This window comes from Eubalaena glacialis, chromosome 6, assembly GCF_028564815.1.
Source record: "Eubalaena glacialis isolate mEubGla1 chromosome 6, mEubGla1.1.hap2.+ XY, whole genome shotgun sequence".
In the NCBI taxonomy this organism is placed as follows: Eukaryota; Metazoa; Chordata; class Mammalia; order Artiodactyla; family Balaenidae; genus Eubalaena; species Eubalaena glacialis.
The window spans coordinates 68,263,985-68,278,410 of record NC_083721.1 but is presented as its reverse complement, the minus strand read 5'-3'; the positions used below and the strand labels follow the sequence as shown (position 1 = coordinate 68,278,410).

Sequence of the window (14,426 nt, the reverse complement as noted above, 5' to 3'; positions counted from 1 at the left end):
AAGTAAAATGAAGGAAAACAGAGGAGATTAATAAAGATAAAGCAGAAATCAGTAAGCTAAAAAAACAAATTAAAAAAAAACAGTAAAACCACTGTTTGGGTTTAAACAGCAAAATAGATCAACTTAGTTACCCTAATTAAAGAAAGGCTCTCAATCTTTTCATATGTGTATTGTATATTTTTAGAAATGTTCCATAAGGAAAAAATTTTTCTTTTCAGAGAAAGTACAAATATACAAGATAAGTAACTATAAAGGGTAAATGACAGGGGAATTCTACTAAAATGTTAAAAAGTAGATAACCAATAGTATTTAAATTGTTGGGCATAAAGAAGTCCTTAAAAGATCAATGATTAGAAAAAAACTGCTTTAAGGCAAGCTATACCACAAGCAAAGTTAAAAGTTAAAATTGAGAAAAATATTTGGATCCCATGTCATAAAGGGAAAATCTTCTTAACTTATGAAGAGGACTAATTAATTTAAAAAGAATGAACAACCCTGTAGAAAATGGGCAAAGTATATGAATAGATAATTTACAAAAAATATTTAAAGAACTCTTAAATATATAAAAGGGTGTTCAACATCACTTATAATATGTGAGAGGTAAATTGAAACTGCATTGACATATTCTTTTTACCAAATAGACTTGCAAAGATAAAAAAATTTGATAACCAATATTTTCATGTTATTGCTAGAAGGAGAGAGAACTGTTGCAAACCCCAAGAAGAGAAGTTGGGGAATATCTATAAAGATTAAACAGGTGTATACTCTTTGCCCTAGCAAAAAAAATTTTAGGAATTTATCTGATAGATGTATCTGCACACATTTAAAGTGAGGAATGTACCAAGGTTAGTCACTGTGGCATTGTTTGACATAGCAATAGACTGGTACTAAACTAAGTGTCCTTTAATTGGTAAAATGATTAAATAAATTATAGTACACACATGTAATTCAATATCATATAAATGTAAATAAGAATAAGAAAATACTTTATGTAATGAAATGGAAAGCAAGGTACACTGTAAAGTGAAACAAGCAAAGTACAACGAAGTGCATAATATACTACTTTTGTACAAAACAGAAGGCAAAAGTCTGTTTCTTTTTGGTTTGTTTACAAACACAAATTGCCTGGAAGGATAAATAAGAAACTACCAATAATGTTTATTTTTTCAAGAGAGTAGAAACAATGTATGGGGAAGGATGGGAGGGAAATTTTTTTTATTCCATTTCTTTTTGATATTAGAACCTAATAAATGTATTACTATTCAAATTCAGATTATGGATGAGAATTTAAAGTGAGGTAAAATTAATTGAATTTGATATAGGATATTAAATTATATTTTAATTGAAGATTTCTGACGGGAAAATATCAAAGTAATATTTTAAGGAGATTAATTTTGCAACATGATATGCAAAATGAATTCTAAGAGGGAGAGATGGAAAATAGAGACACCTGTTAGAATAATTTTGTAATATTCTAGGTATGGTGTAATAAATACCTATATTAGGATGGTGCCAATGGGAATGCAAAAGAAAGGGTAAATGTATGAGACCATGCTTAACATGAAAGCAGTAAAATAAGGATTAAATGGATATGATTAAAACAGAAATTTACACAGGACACAACTAGATTCTATTCAGCCTACATTCCTGAAGAATAACAATAAACAACTAACAACTCTTAAGGAAGTAGACAGAAGAATGTCACAATTCCAGCTGAATTTCTAAAAGTCAAAATTCATTGCTTTATAAAGAGATAACTAAATGTTTATAAATTTGCATGAAGTTAAAAATAAAATATTTAAATAAAATAATTTAAATAAAAAAATAATTTTTTGATACTCTCTGAAAACAGATCTACAATTCAATGTCAAAGATATACCTAATTTTTTGGTGCTTAAAATTTACACATTACTATGTGTATATTATAGAAAAATCAGGTAAATAAAAAATTTTTTAAAAGCAAATTATTCACAATGCTAACACCCAACAATTTGTACTATACCCTTTTTTTTCACAGACCTTAAAAACTTATTCCTAAGAACCTTTATACTCATATTTTTAATATAATGGGCTCACAACATATATTATCATTTTTCTTTTGCCAATGAATATACATGTTTCAAAACTATGATCCAGAGGGATGGTTTCATATGTTACTGCACCTACAGTATATATTTCCCACTAATTCAGCTCTAGCTATGAGAGAGTTTCTGTATAATATTACAGTTTTTACTTAGCATTATTAATATATCTGCAAAATAACTTCCTTTAAAATGTCTTTAAAAGTATTACACTCATACCTCTAATCTTAATTTTTTGGGAAGCAATAAATATTTTAAGACATTTATTTCTATTTTATTTTGGAATAGAATTTGCTTATGGTTAAATTTCAAAATGAAATTACACCTAATTACCAAAATTATGAATTTCTCAAGAATTATGAAGATAAAGCAGTAGATTACTGCAGTGAAGTAATCTTCAGAAGATTGAAAAATACCACTCATGTTTACCTGGAGTGGGAGACTTGCAACGCTCAAGTTCCAGGGGAACTGGACTGTCATTCAGCTCAGTTAAACCTGAAAATGAAATGACAAAAAATGAGAAAATTTGCTAAAATTTTGTAGATAATTCTTATTAATTCCTGTAAGTTTTAAAAGGTTTTATTTTTCCCCGTGAGAACTTATCTATGCTTATGTTATGACAATTATTTTGCAAAATTTTAACAATGACATAGGAAAAAATAAGCAATAACTAACTGATATATAAAGGGTAATTGAATATGATGGTGGAAAGATATAAAATTCCTTTTCTTATTTTTTCATATGAAGTAACTATTTTAGTAAATGATGTAGTTTCATCTGAAAATAGACCAAGAAAAACATGAAGTAGAAGGGGTTTTTAAAAAGATCTAATCAAATCTTCCACTTCCAAGAGAAACGGTTATTGGCTTTTTAAAAGACCTGCAAGGAGGTATAACAAATTTTGAATATTATACCTGTTTATAAAAATGCAGTATTGTACAGTAAATACTAAATGATTTGTTCAATGGTATCAAATTCCTTCTTATAATAAGCACTATATTTTCCTCATTTCTAATATTTCTTATATTGTCACTTTCCTGAAAAATATAAGGATAGGCACAATAGATTAATAAACATTTTGTAATTCCCACTATCTGCCAGTCTGCATTCCTGTGGCATTCACAAAATATCCTTAGGGTTTTCCTACCCTTATTGGAGAGTTTCATATTTTTTCTTTGTAAATAAATATTCAGAGTTTCTACTTTAATGTAAATCCCCATACCCAAGGGTACTTAAGAGCCATTGTCAATTACCCAAACCATCTTTATTCATATTCCTTTCCACCACCCTCTTCTTTATATAATTTGTACCAATAAACTTTCTGTAGGTTCAAAAAATCATAGAATTTTAGAAAGTGTCCATTGTCACACTCTATCACAACCCTTACGTTTTATAAATAAGAAACTGTAAGTTCGGAGAGTTTAAACTATTTAAGGTTACAGAACTGAGTAGTGCCAAATCTTCAATAGAATTCTTTACATATTTTGCTTAAGAGTCTTTTGTTGGAAGTAGGTATTGTGAATATTTTCTTCCATTTGTGACTTATCTTTCCATTTTCTTGGTGACAATAAGATGTCTTTTGATGAGCAAAAGATTAATTTACCTTAAAGGCAATTTATTGATTTTTTCTTTTATTTTGAATTTTTTTTTGATTCCTGTATAAGTAATCATTGCCTACCCCATGGTAATGAAAATATCACTCTTTGTTTTCTCAAGAAACTTTTTTAATTTTTAGCTTTCATTTACAGGACTATAATTCATCTCAAGTTAATTTTGATTATGGTGTGAGGTAGGGATTAAGGTCCATTTTCCCCCTATCTATTTGCCCAGTTGTTCATGATTATTTGTTAAAAAGATTTTCCTTCCTCATTGATCTGTGTTAGTGCCTTAGTCAAAAATAAATTGACCATGTATGTGTGGGTCAATTTCTGGATTCTCTATTCTGTAATCATTGGTCTATTTGTCTTTTTTTTTTTTTTTTTGACTACCACACTATCTAATTAATGCAGGTTTATATTACATCCTGTAATCAGGAAGTGAAATCTTCCAACTTTGTTCTTTTGCAAAAGTGTTTTAGTTATTCTAGATTCTTTGCATTTCTACATACATTTTAAAATCAGTTTGTCAATTTCTATAAAAAAGATATGCTAGATTATTATTGAGTTGTGATAAATCTATAGATAATTTGGTAGAATAAATATCTTAAAAATACTGAGTCTTCCAACCCATAAAGATGGTATCTCCTCCATTTAAATAATGTATAAACATTTTCTTTCTGTAGATTTGAGTGTACAGGTCTTATACATGGCATTTTTCAAGCCTTCTACTTCCTCTTTGGCCTTCTGCCTAGTTCTCGTATTATATTTAAAAGTAGAGTATTAAAATTACCAATAATTATTGTCAAATTGTCTATTTATCCCTTTGATTCTGTCAGATATTGCTTCATGTACTTTGTAGCTCTGTTGTCAGGTGCATATATTTATAATTGTTATATCTTTTTGATATATTGACCATTTTATCATTTTAAATTGTCCCTCTTTCGTGAAATTTTTTGATTTAAAATCTATTTTGTCTGATATTAGTAGAGCTATTAGATTACTGATCTGAGATCTTTCTTTTTTCTAATTTAAGCTTCTAATGTTCTAAATTTTCCATTAGGCACTACTTTAGTAACATCTCAATATCACAAATTTTGATATTTTGTGCTTACACTTTCACTAAGTTAAAAATATTTTTAAAATTCCCTTGTGATTTCTTTTTAAAGAGACATGAGCTATTCTTAATTTTCAAATATTTGGGGATTTTAAGACATATTTCTGTTACTGATTTCTAATTTAATTTCTTTTATGATCAGAGAACTTACTCTGCTTGATTTTAATTCTTTATTGTTTCATGACTCAGTCTATATTTGTGAATATTCCACATCTAATGAAAAAAATGCACATTTTCATTAGTGTGATGTAGGTGTCTATTTATGTCAGTTAGGCCAATTTGGTTAAGAGAGTTGCTTAAGTTTTTTATAGCCTTACCAATTTTTGTCCTTAGACAACTCAAGTGAAGTGCTAATCAATCAGATTCTACACAGTACTGAATTGAACTAGGGCTGGTCTGCAGCTTTAATTAGATTAGGTTTCCCTTCAAAATCTCTTTGCTCCTCAATCCAACACTCAAACTTCCCTAACCCTTCCTCAAGGGGCTGATTCCTAATTTTCCCAGTATTTGTGCAGAAAGAGGGTTGAGATGCAGTTTCAGATAGTTTAATTCAGCTTGGGTCAAATTCTATAATAACCCCTGAATGCAAGCACTTTGAGACTGCATAAATTCTCTGTGCTTTCTCATTTGCTGCCACTCTCTCAGAAAAATTCTGAGAGTGGTGGGGTTAGTTGGCAGAGAATTGCCAAACTGAATAATTTTGTGTTTAGAGCTATTTCAGATTCCCATTCAAAAGTTCAGTCCAGATAGTCATTAAACCTATAGTTGTTCCTATTCTTTGCAGTCTGTCCATCTATAGAAGGCCCATTCCTTTCCTGACCTGTGTCCAGCTCAGTCACTTGCCCCAGGTATAAAAGCAGCTGCAGTTTTCTGCTTATCTATGAATGGCTCTTATCTCTCTGGAATTCAGTTAATCAAGGCTTCTTTGAATCCACCACTCTTCAGAAGCCTCGTAGAAAAGTATAATTTTAATTTTATCATTGTTATTGTCACAGGATTTTATTATTATTGTTGTCGTCATTGTTACCATGGGGATGAAGAATTTTTATATCTTTCAACATCCTATCTGGAAACGGAAAGCCCCTCCACTTAAATCTACTCTCTTGGAAATACTGTTAAAGCTGTATTGAAGGCATGTGGAACAAAGGAATGGAAACCAGGTAAACTGGTTAATCCATTACTGACACTAGTAGGTATTCACTGAAGTGCTCAGGGTAATGCCAAATAATTGTGCTTTTCCTCATAATATATTGAACACTCAATGGTGAGATTTCCCAAAGATTACGTAGAGAAAGTTATGTCTGATATATGGATAAAGTAAAGCAAATTGACAACTAAATTTGGAAGATTTGTACAGTGATTCATTAGAAAATAGTAAATCCCAGTTAAGCTCAGATAGAGATATTTTATGGTAAATAAATAATTGAATATCAGAAGACAAAACCCCCTTGGGTGCAATGAATTATATCAACATTTATTTAAAGATTTCTAAGAATATATACCTATAATGTGTCTTACTGGATAATTTAATCAATATCGTATTTGAAGTAGCAACTTGTGAATGTTAAATAAAATACCAATATTCTTTAGGAGACTAATACCCAGTGTACAAATGTCTTCACATATATAAATAGTCTACACTTTGGGAATGTTCTTACCAAATTACCATTTACCATATAAACTTCTCTGGTCTCAATGCTTTCAAATTTGATTGACATTTTAGCCAGATAAATTTTTTGTTGTGGGGTGATATATTGTAGGATGTTTATCAGCATCTATGGCTTCTACCCACTAGATGCCAGTAGAGCACTCCTCCCCCGAGTTGTGACAACAAAAAATGTTTCCAGACATTGCCAAATATCCTCTGGGGGACAAAATCATGCCGGGTTGAGAACCACTGCCCTAAGTTATATTAGCTGTTTTATTTGTTCGAGTCACATTGAAATTACTGTTAAACTAAACTCTAGAAAACTCACATATATTACTAAGTAATATCTCCCCTATTTTTAGTTTCTTTGTTCATTTTTTTAGAATTCAAAGATGGAACCTTATATTTTACCTACTAATTACAGATCAGTGTGCTTTTCAATACAAAGTTTGGAGTAAGAAAACACTGTAAAACTGATTTCAAAAAGAAAGGAAACCTATTAAAATACAGAACTGAAAAACAGAGATGTAAAAATCACTTGTTTCATTTCTCAACCAAATCATACATTTTGTAACTTATCCCTCTGATTCTGTAGCTTTCTCCTTTTCTTTTATGTACCTCTCTATTACAATAGAGAAAACTTCCTATTAAATACTAATCTTTGTACATATGCTCTGATTTCCTCTCCCATAACTTTCTGAAGGATTTTGCTTCTTTAGTTATTATTTCCTCTGTCCCCTACTACCAATCTCTCTTTCTCTACGGATCATTCAATATTCACATCAACTTTAAAATATGCTCTTTACCTAAAATGAAAAAAATCCTTCTTTTAACACTTTATTCCAATGCAGGTACTGACCTATTTTTTGGCACCCCTTCATAACCAAACATCTCAAAAAAGTTATTTACTTGTGCTGTTTCCTCACTTGCCACTCCTTAGTCTAATATAATTGTGGCTTCTATCCCAATATTTTTCCAAAACTACTTTTTAGAGAGTCACTAATAACCTTCACAGCACAACACCCACTAGACCCTTTTCTAAGCTTACCCTACTTATCCTATCTGTAGCATTTGATGTGGCTGACCACTTCTTGAAACACTCCCCTTTAATTTGGCTTCTGCAATAGTCTCCTCATTTCTCCTCTTCTCTCTGGCAAGTCCTCTCTGCCAGCTACTCTTCTTCCTTTGGAAATTAAATGTTGAAATTCCTGTTTCTTTATCCACAAGCCCCCTCTTCCCTTCTTCTGCTACCTCCACGCCTACATAACTTCATTCCCATGCCATTACATACTAAATTACAGCCCTGATATTCAGATTTGTTTACCTGTCCACTTATCGTCTTCACTTGGATAAACAATACGCACCAAAATTTAACATGTCTAAAACCGAACTCTATTCCCTACCAACATACTGTGCCCCAACCCTAGCTTCTTCATCTTTGTAAATAATATCATGACAGTCATTGGCTCAAGCCCAAATTTGGAAATAATCTTTGATTCCACTTTCTGATCTCCCAAATTGAATTATAATTAGTAGCTCTGTAAGTGATTCTTGCACCTATCTTTTTTCTCCACAACAGTGCTATCACCCTGGCCAAAGCTACCTTCGCTTCCTGCCTGGAGTATAATATTGGCCTCCCAACTGGTATACTGGCTTTCATTCTTTTTGGCCTCACAATATTTTCTTCATTCAGCAGTGTGGATAACATTTTTAAGATATAAATCAAAGCGTATCATTTTCTTGCTCAAAACAGAATTTCTTATAATTGCTTTAGAAGTTTGTATGATCTTGTCCCTGCTCATCTAGACATCAAAATCTTAACCCACTTTCCCTCTCAATCACTACACCCCAAGCCTCCTTGACCTTCTATTTCTAGAAGATAGTTAAAGTCCTTAACCACCTTAGAACCTTCATTATAAGCTGTTCATTCTGCCTGGAATACACTGCTCCCTGCCCTTCATGTGCCTAGTTCTCTTTTAAAAAATAACTCTTTGAGGATCAACTGACATATTTATAAAGTATTTAGTTTGATAAATCTTGAAATATGTATACCCTTGTGAAACCATCTCTACAATCAAGATAATAAATGTATCCAAGAGTTTCTTTGTGTCCTCTTGTAACCCTGCCTTCCAGCCCTCTCCATATCAGCCCCTTCCCCATCCCCTGGCAACCATGGGTCTGCTTTCTGACACTCTGCATTAGTTTTCATTTCCTAGAATTTTATATAAATGGAATCATACAGTATCTGCCCTTTTTTGTCTGGTTTCTCTAACTCAATGTAAGATTCATTATTTTGAGATTCATCCATGGTATAGCACATATCAATAGTGCATACCTTTTTATTACTGCATAGTAAACCGTTGAACAAACATACGAGATTTGTTTATTCACTTAGTTTTCGACAGAGACTTTAGTTGTTTTAGTTTTTGATTACTAAAGATATTTGAATTTTTGGCTGCTATGAATGTCTTTGTATGGATATATGCTTTCATTTATCTAGGGTAAATAACTAGATGTAAAGTGGCTAGGTCATATTATAAGTGTATGTTTAAATCTTTAGAACCTGCCAAATGGTTATACCATTGTACATTCCCACCAGTAGTGTGTAAGAGATTCTATTTCTTCTACCTTCTTGCCAGTACTTGGTATGATCAGTCTTTTAAATTATAGTCATGATAATAGATGTATTATTATATCTCATTGTACTTTTAATTTGATTTTCTTAATAACGAATGTTTTTGAGTATCTTTTCGTATGCTTATTTTTATCACTATATTTTCATTTGTGAATTATTTATTCAAATCTTTGGCCTGTATTTTTATTGGGTTGCTTGCTTTCTTATTATTGAGTTCTGAGAAATTAAAAATGTATTCTAGATACAAGTCCTTTATCAGATATATGCTTTGCAAATATTTTCTCCTAGTCCATGGCTTAACTTTTCACTCTCAAAACAGTGTCTTTTAAAGAGCAGAAATTTTTACTTTTGAAAAAATCCAATTTATCCATACGTTTGTTCTTTCATGGAGCATGTCATTGGTATATTATCTAAAACACTTTTGCCTAACCTAAGGTAACAAAATTTTTCTCCTTTCTTCCTAGATTTATGGTTTTAGGTTTTATATTAAAGCTTATGATCCATTGTAAGTTAACTGTTAAAAATATAGTACAAAGTATGGATCAAAGTTATTTTTTTTACAAAAGGACATTCAATTGTTTAAATATCATTTGTAGAAAAGACAATGCTTTCTCTGCTTAACCACCTTTGCACCTTTGTAAAAAATCGGTTGTCCATATATGTGTAGATGTATTTCTGGAGTCTGTTGAGTTCCATTGACATATTTGTCTTTGGACCAATATCAACCTGAATCAATAACACACTAATTTTTAAAAAAGTCTTGAAATTAGGTAGTGTTGGTTCTCCAAGATTGTTCTTTTTAAAAGCTGTTTTGGCTACTCTAAATCCTTTGCATATCTATATGGACTTTAGAATCAGTTTGTCAATTTCTATTAAAAAGTCTGCTCGATATTTATTGGGATTGTGTTGAACTACAGATCAATTGGGAGAGAACTGATATCTTAATAATATTGAGACATGTAATTTTTCATTTTTTAAGGTCTTCTTTAACTTCTCTCAGAAATGTTTTCTGGTTTTCAATGCATGGGTCTTTCACATCTGTTGTTTAACTTATGGCTAAGTGTTGCAGGTTGACAGAAATAAAATTGATTTTTGTATACTGACCTTATATCCTGTACTTTGTTAAATTCACTTACTAGTTCTAGTAGCTCTTTCGTAGACTTCATTAGATTTTCTTCATAGATGATCATGTTGTCTATGAAAAAAGGATGATTGAACTTCTTTTCCAATCTGGATAACTTTTATTTCTTTTTCTTGCCTGACTATACTGGCTAGAATCCCCAGTACAATGTTAATTAGAAGCGGATGTGAATTTTATATATATATATATATATATATATTTTTTTTTTTTTTAGTCTGCCTGGTGGGAAAAAATAGGCACTATTCCCTTTGTTTGAGTGTTGGGTACCATTTCCTTTAATCCTTTCAGATGGTTCTTTACCTATCCCTGGGTAGCTACATCATAGGTATGTGTTGATCTGTTGGAGGAGGAAACTGTAGATCTCTGGGATCCTCTCTTCAGGAGCTGTAGCTGCTTTGGTTTCCCCAGTTTCTCATCTCCATCTTCTCAGCATAAGGAGTTGACTGGTTTCCTCTTGGGTTTCCCCTTCTCCCTTTGCTGCAGTCTAGAAACTCTCTCACGGCAGTAAAGAGGTATGGTTATAGGGTTCACTTCTTTTGTTTCTTATCTGTCAGAAATTACTGTTCTTCATTGTCTGATGTCCCATATCTTAAAAACCACAGCTTCATTTATTATGGCTGTTTCTATTTGAGGCAGGATGTTAAATCTTGTCCCTGTTACTCTACCTTGGTCGGAAGTGTAAGTTCAAAGCTTTGTCTGATTCCTTCTTATCTTGTAAGGATTCACTTAAATATTTCCTCCTCAGATAGGCCCTTCCCTAACAACACTCTCAAAAATAGGTCCAACTTTTCCACGTCTAATTTTTTTCTTTCATAGGATTGCTTTCTTTTTTCAACTATAATTGTATATCTGTGAATTTCTTTATATGTTTTCTATTATAAATTGAGGGAAGAGACTATAATTATTTCATTCATCATTATATATCTACTGCCTAAAAAATGTTCAAACAATATGCTTAATAAAATATTTTTTAAATAAATGGACTTTTCCCATTTATTGTTTACCATAATTTTTGCCAGTTTTCATTCCTTGAGGCATTCCTCTTATTCTTTGTTTTACCCCTCCTCCATTCTTGACTTTCTCCATTCATTTTTTTTTAATAAATTTATTTTATTTATTTATTTTTGGCTGCGTTGGGTCTTTGTTGCTGCGCGCAGGCTTTCTCTAGTTGCGGCAAGTGGGGGCTACTCTTCGTTGCGGTGCGCAGGCTTCTCATCACGGTGGCTTCTCTTGTTGTGGAGCATGGGCTCTAGGCTCGTGGGCTTCAGTTGTGGCATGTGGGCTCAATAGTTGTGGCTCACGGGTTTAGTTGCTCCGTGGCATGTGAGATCTTCCCGGACCAGGGCTCGAACCTGTATCCCCTGCATTGGCAGGCAGATTCTTAACCACTGCGCCACCAGGGAAGCCCGCTCCATTCATTTTTGAAAGTGTATATTTGCCTCTCTTTGCTAGTTTTATTTTCCCCTTTTCTTTCAATTTTTCTTTATGTTTCTGATTTGTGTTTCCAGGATCTGTTATGACTCCCCACACTCTGAACAAACTATGCAGTGAAAGAGAGAAAATGTCTGTAGATAGGACGGAAACTTTCCAAAGGATTCCCCAATGCATAACTAGAAATTGATGCATAAGCACCTTTTCTGACAATGTTCTACCTTAAGCATACCTTTCAAACCTCCTTTGTTTCAAATGGTATATTATCAATTTTTAACTAGCAGAATTTGTCATTATAACAAGTAGAAAGAGCACTAGGTGATGAGGCAGCTGACTGGATGTTAGCCCTAAATTCTTCCATAGATTTGTTATATTCTGGAAAGGTTATTCAACCTGTGACGTGGTTTCATCTTCTATTATAATAATAATAATGTCTAATATTTATAGAAGTGCAATTACAAACACTAATCTAGAAAAGTTCCAAAAGTCTCTAAGGGGAAAGTAGGGATTATGATTTTTACTTTATATATGAGAAAAAAGGAACTCAGAGCAGTTAAATGACTTGCTTAAGATTATAAATGTAATGAGTAGTCAATAAGAAGAAAAGGCAGAACTTGATATAAACCTTCTCACCCTATGTCTCTTGCTCTTTCCAAAGCATTTCTTTGCATCCGCAAATCAATCATAGTCCTGTGGAAGACACAGAACATCTTTTATGGCCTTCTGAGGACTTGATTTTACTCCTGTCTGTCTTGACACTTTAATTCTTTGTTTAGAAGAAACTATGGTTTCTTTTGCAAAATTCCAGTGAACCCAGAAGCCACGTCTACTCTCATTTATCAAATTTGAAAAGTCCGCTGGCTATTCATGTGAGCAAAAAGAGTCTCCTGTCATGCTCTATCTCACTACCATCATCGACTTGCTGAGCTCATACTTGTACTGGGTGTAGAGGATAATAACAATTTTAGATATGGTCTTCAGGTTCTTATCATGCATTTATAAAGGTAGAGCATATGCATAAAAATACAAACAAATCTAAATACCAATTAAATGGTTCAGACACTACTGTGTAGAAGCCTGTACACCATAGGCACTATAGACATTTAAATTAAGGAATTGGTGCAAAGGGCTCTAATGGCAGCAGGAAAGGTTTACTATAGGGAGTGAAATCTAAGGAAAGTTTCCAGAGAGTTGCCAGGAGAGTTTCACTTATAAGTAAATTATAAGTGTAGTAAGATACATACACTGGCTTAAGAGGAGTGTTTTTATAGGAGTAGTAGAAAATTCATTTGAAGATGCAGATAAGAATTATATTTTAGAGTACCCTGAATGAAGGTTTAAAATCTTGGCTTTTTTTTCTGAAGGCAACATAAGATTATTGAAGTAATGACCTTTAACCTTAATATCATGGTTGGTATTGTAGAATTCAGATTAACTAAGAGCCTGCTTCTTATCCTCAGTATCCAACTTCTTTTTACTATAAAAGCATTACGTGTTTATTATAGAAATACCATAAAATACATTAAAAGAAATTTATAAAATCTACAATCTCATGTTCCAGAAACTTTTTCTATCTGTACAGATGGATGCATTCTCACACACACACACAGTAGGGGGATTCTACCTTGAGAAGGCTAAACTAGGATTCTGAAGTCTGAGTATGTGTGTTAAACCACCTGGAAACTATTTTCAGGAAAGGTTTTGGCTGATACCGTTTAGGTGGTAGGGGATGGGTAATGAAGAATAGTATAGGGGAGAGGTCAACAAATTTATGTGAGGAGGAAGACAGTAAATATTTAGGTCTCATGGGCCATATGGTTTCTTTTTTTTTTTTTTTCAGGTGGGCAATTTTTTTTTTTTAACATCTTTATTAGAGTATAATTGCTTTACAATGGTGTGTCAGTTTCTGCTTTATAACAAAGTGAATCAGTTATACATATACATATGTCCCCATATCTCTTCCCTCTTGCATCTCCCTCCCTCCCACTCTCCCTATCCCACCCCTCTAGGTGGTCACAAAGCAAGAGCTGATCTCCCTGTGCTATGTGGTTGCTTCCCACTAGCTAGCTATTTTACGTTTGGTAGTGTATATATGTCCATGCCACTCTCTCACTTTGTCCCAGCTTACCCTTCCCCCCTCTCCGTATCCTAAAGTCCATTCTCTAGGGGCCATATGGTTTCTGTTGCAACTACTCAACTCTGCCATTGTAGTTTAGAAGCAGCCAGAAACAATATGTAAATGAATGAGTTTGGCTGTGTTCCAGTACAACTTTTATGGAAATTTTAATTATGGAAACTAAAATTTCATATAATTTTCAGGTGTCAAGAAATGTTATCATAATACCTAATAAGTTTCTGTTTCAGTAACAGCAGAAGCCAACACAGATATGTGTTCTATCACAAGGCACCAGGAGTAGAGGTGGTGGGAAGCACTCAAAAAGGGGGTGCTCAGAGTAGAAAACTAGAGAATAGTTCCGAGCAAAAATAAGTCACCCTCTGCACCCCAGAAAAATTTTAAGGCTTTCACAGGTATTGACTTCCTGTAGCTAATGGAACACAAAATTTTAGGTTTTTATAAGTGATGTAATTCCATTAAGTATGTACAAGCTGGTGAGGTGAGGTCTGAAGAAATTCAGGATACAAGCAACAAACATGTGTCCATATATATATTTTATACAAATATGAGATCATCTTATATGTATTAAGTAAAGTTCTTTTTAAACAAACATATTGATTAACATATTATATACATCTTCTCATGTCAATAAATATTCACCC

At 32.6% G+C, this 14,426-nt stretch overlaps 1 protein-coding gene across 3 annotated transcripts in view; it reads right to left on the bottom strand.

Annotated features, from left to right (window-relative positions):
* STXBP5L (syntaxin binding protein 5L) overlaps nt 1-14,426 on the bottom strand; it is a 366,549-nt gene that overhangs the window by 70,491 nt on the left and 281,632 nt on the right. For all 3 annotated transcript variants that reach the window (XM_061193153.1, XM_061193151.1, XM_061193152.1), the window contains one exon: nt 2,511-2,576. In XM_061193153.1, the coding sequence (XP_061049136.1) occupies nt 2,511-2,576 (66 nt within the window). The remainder of the gene's footprint in view (nt 1-2,510; nt 2,577-14,426) is intronic.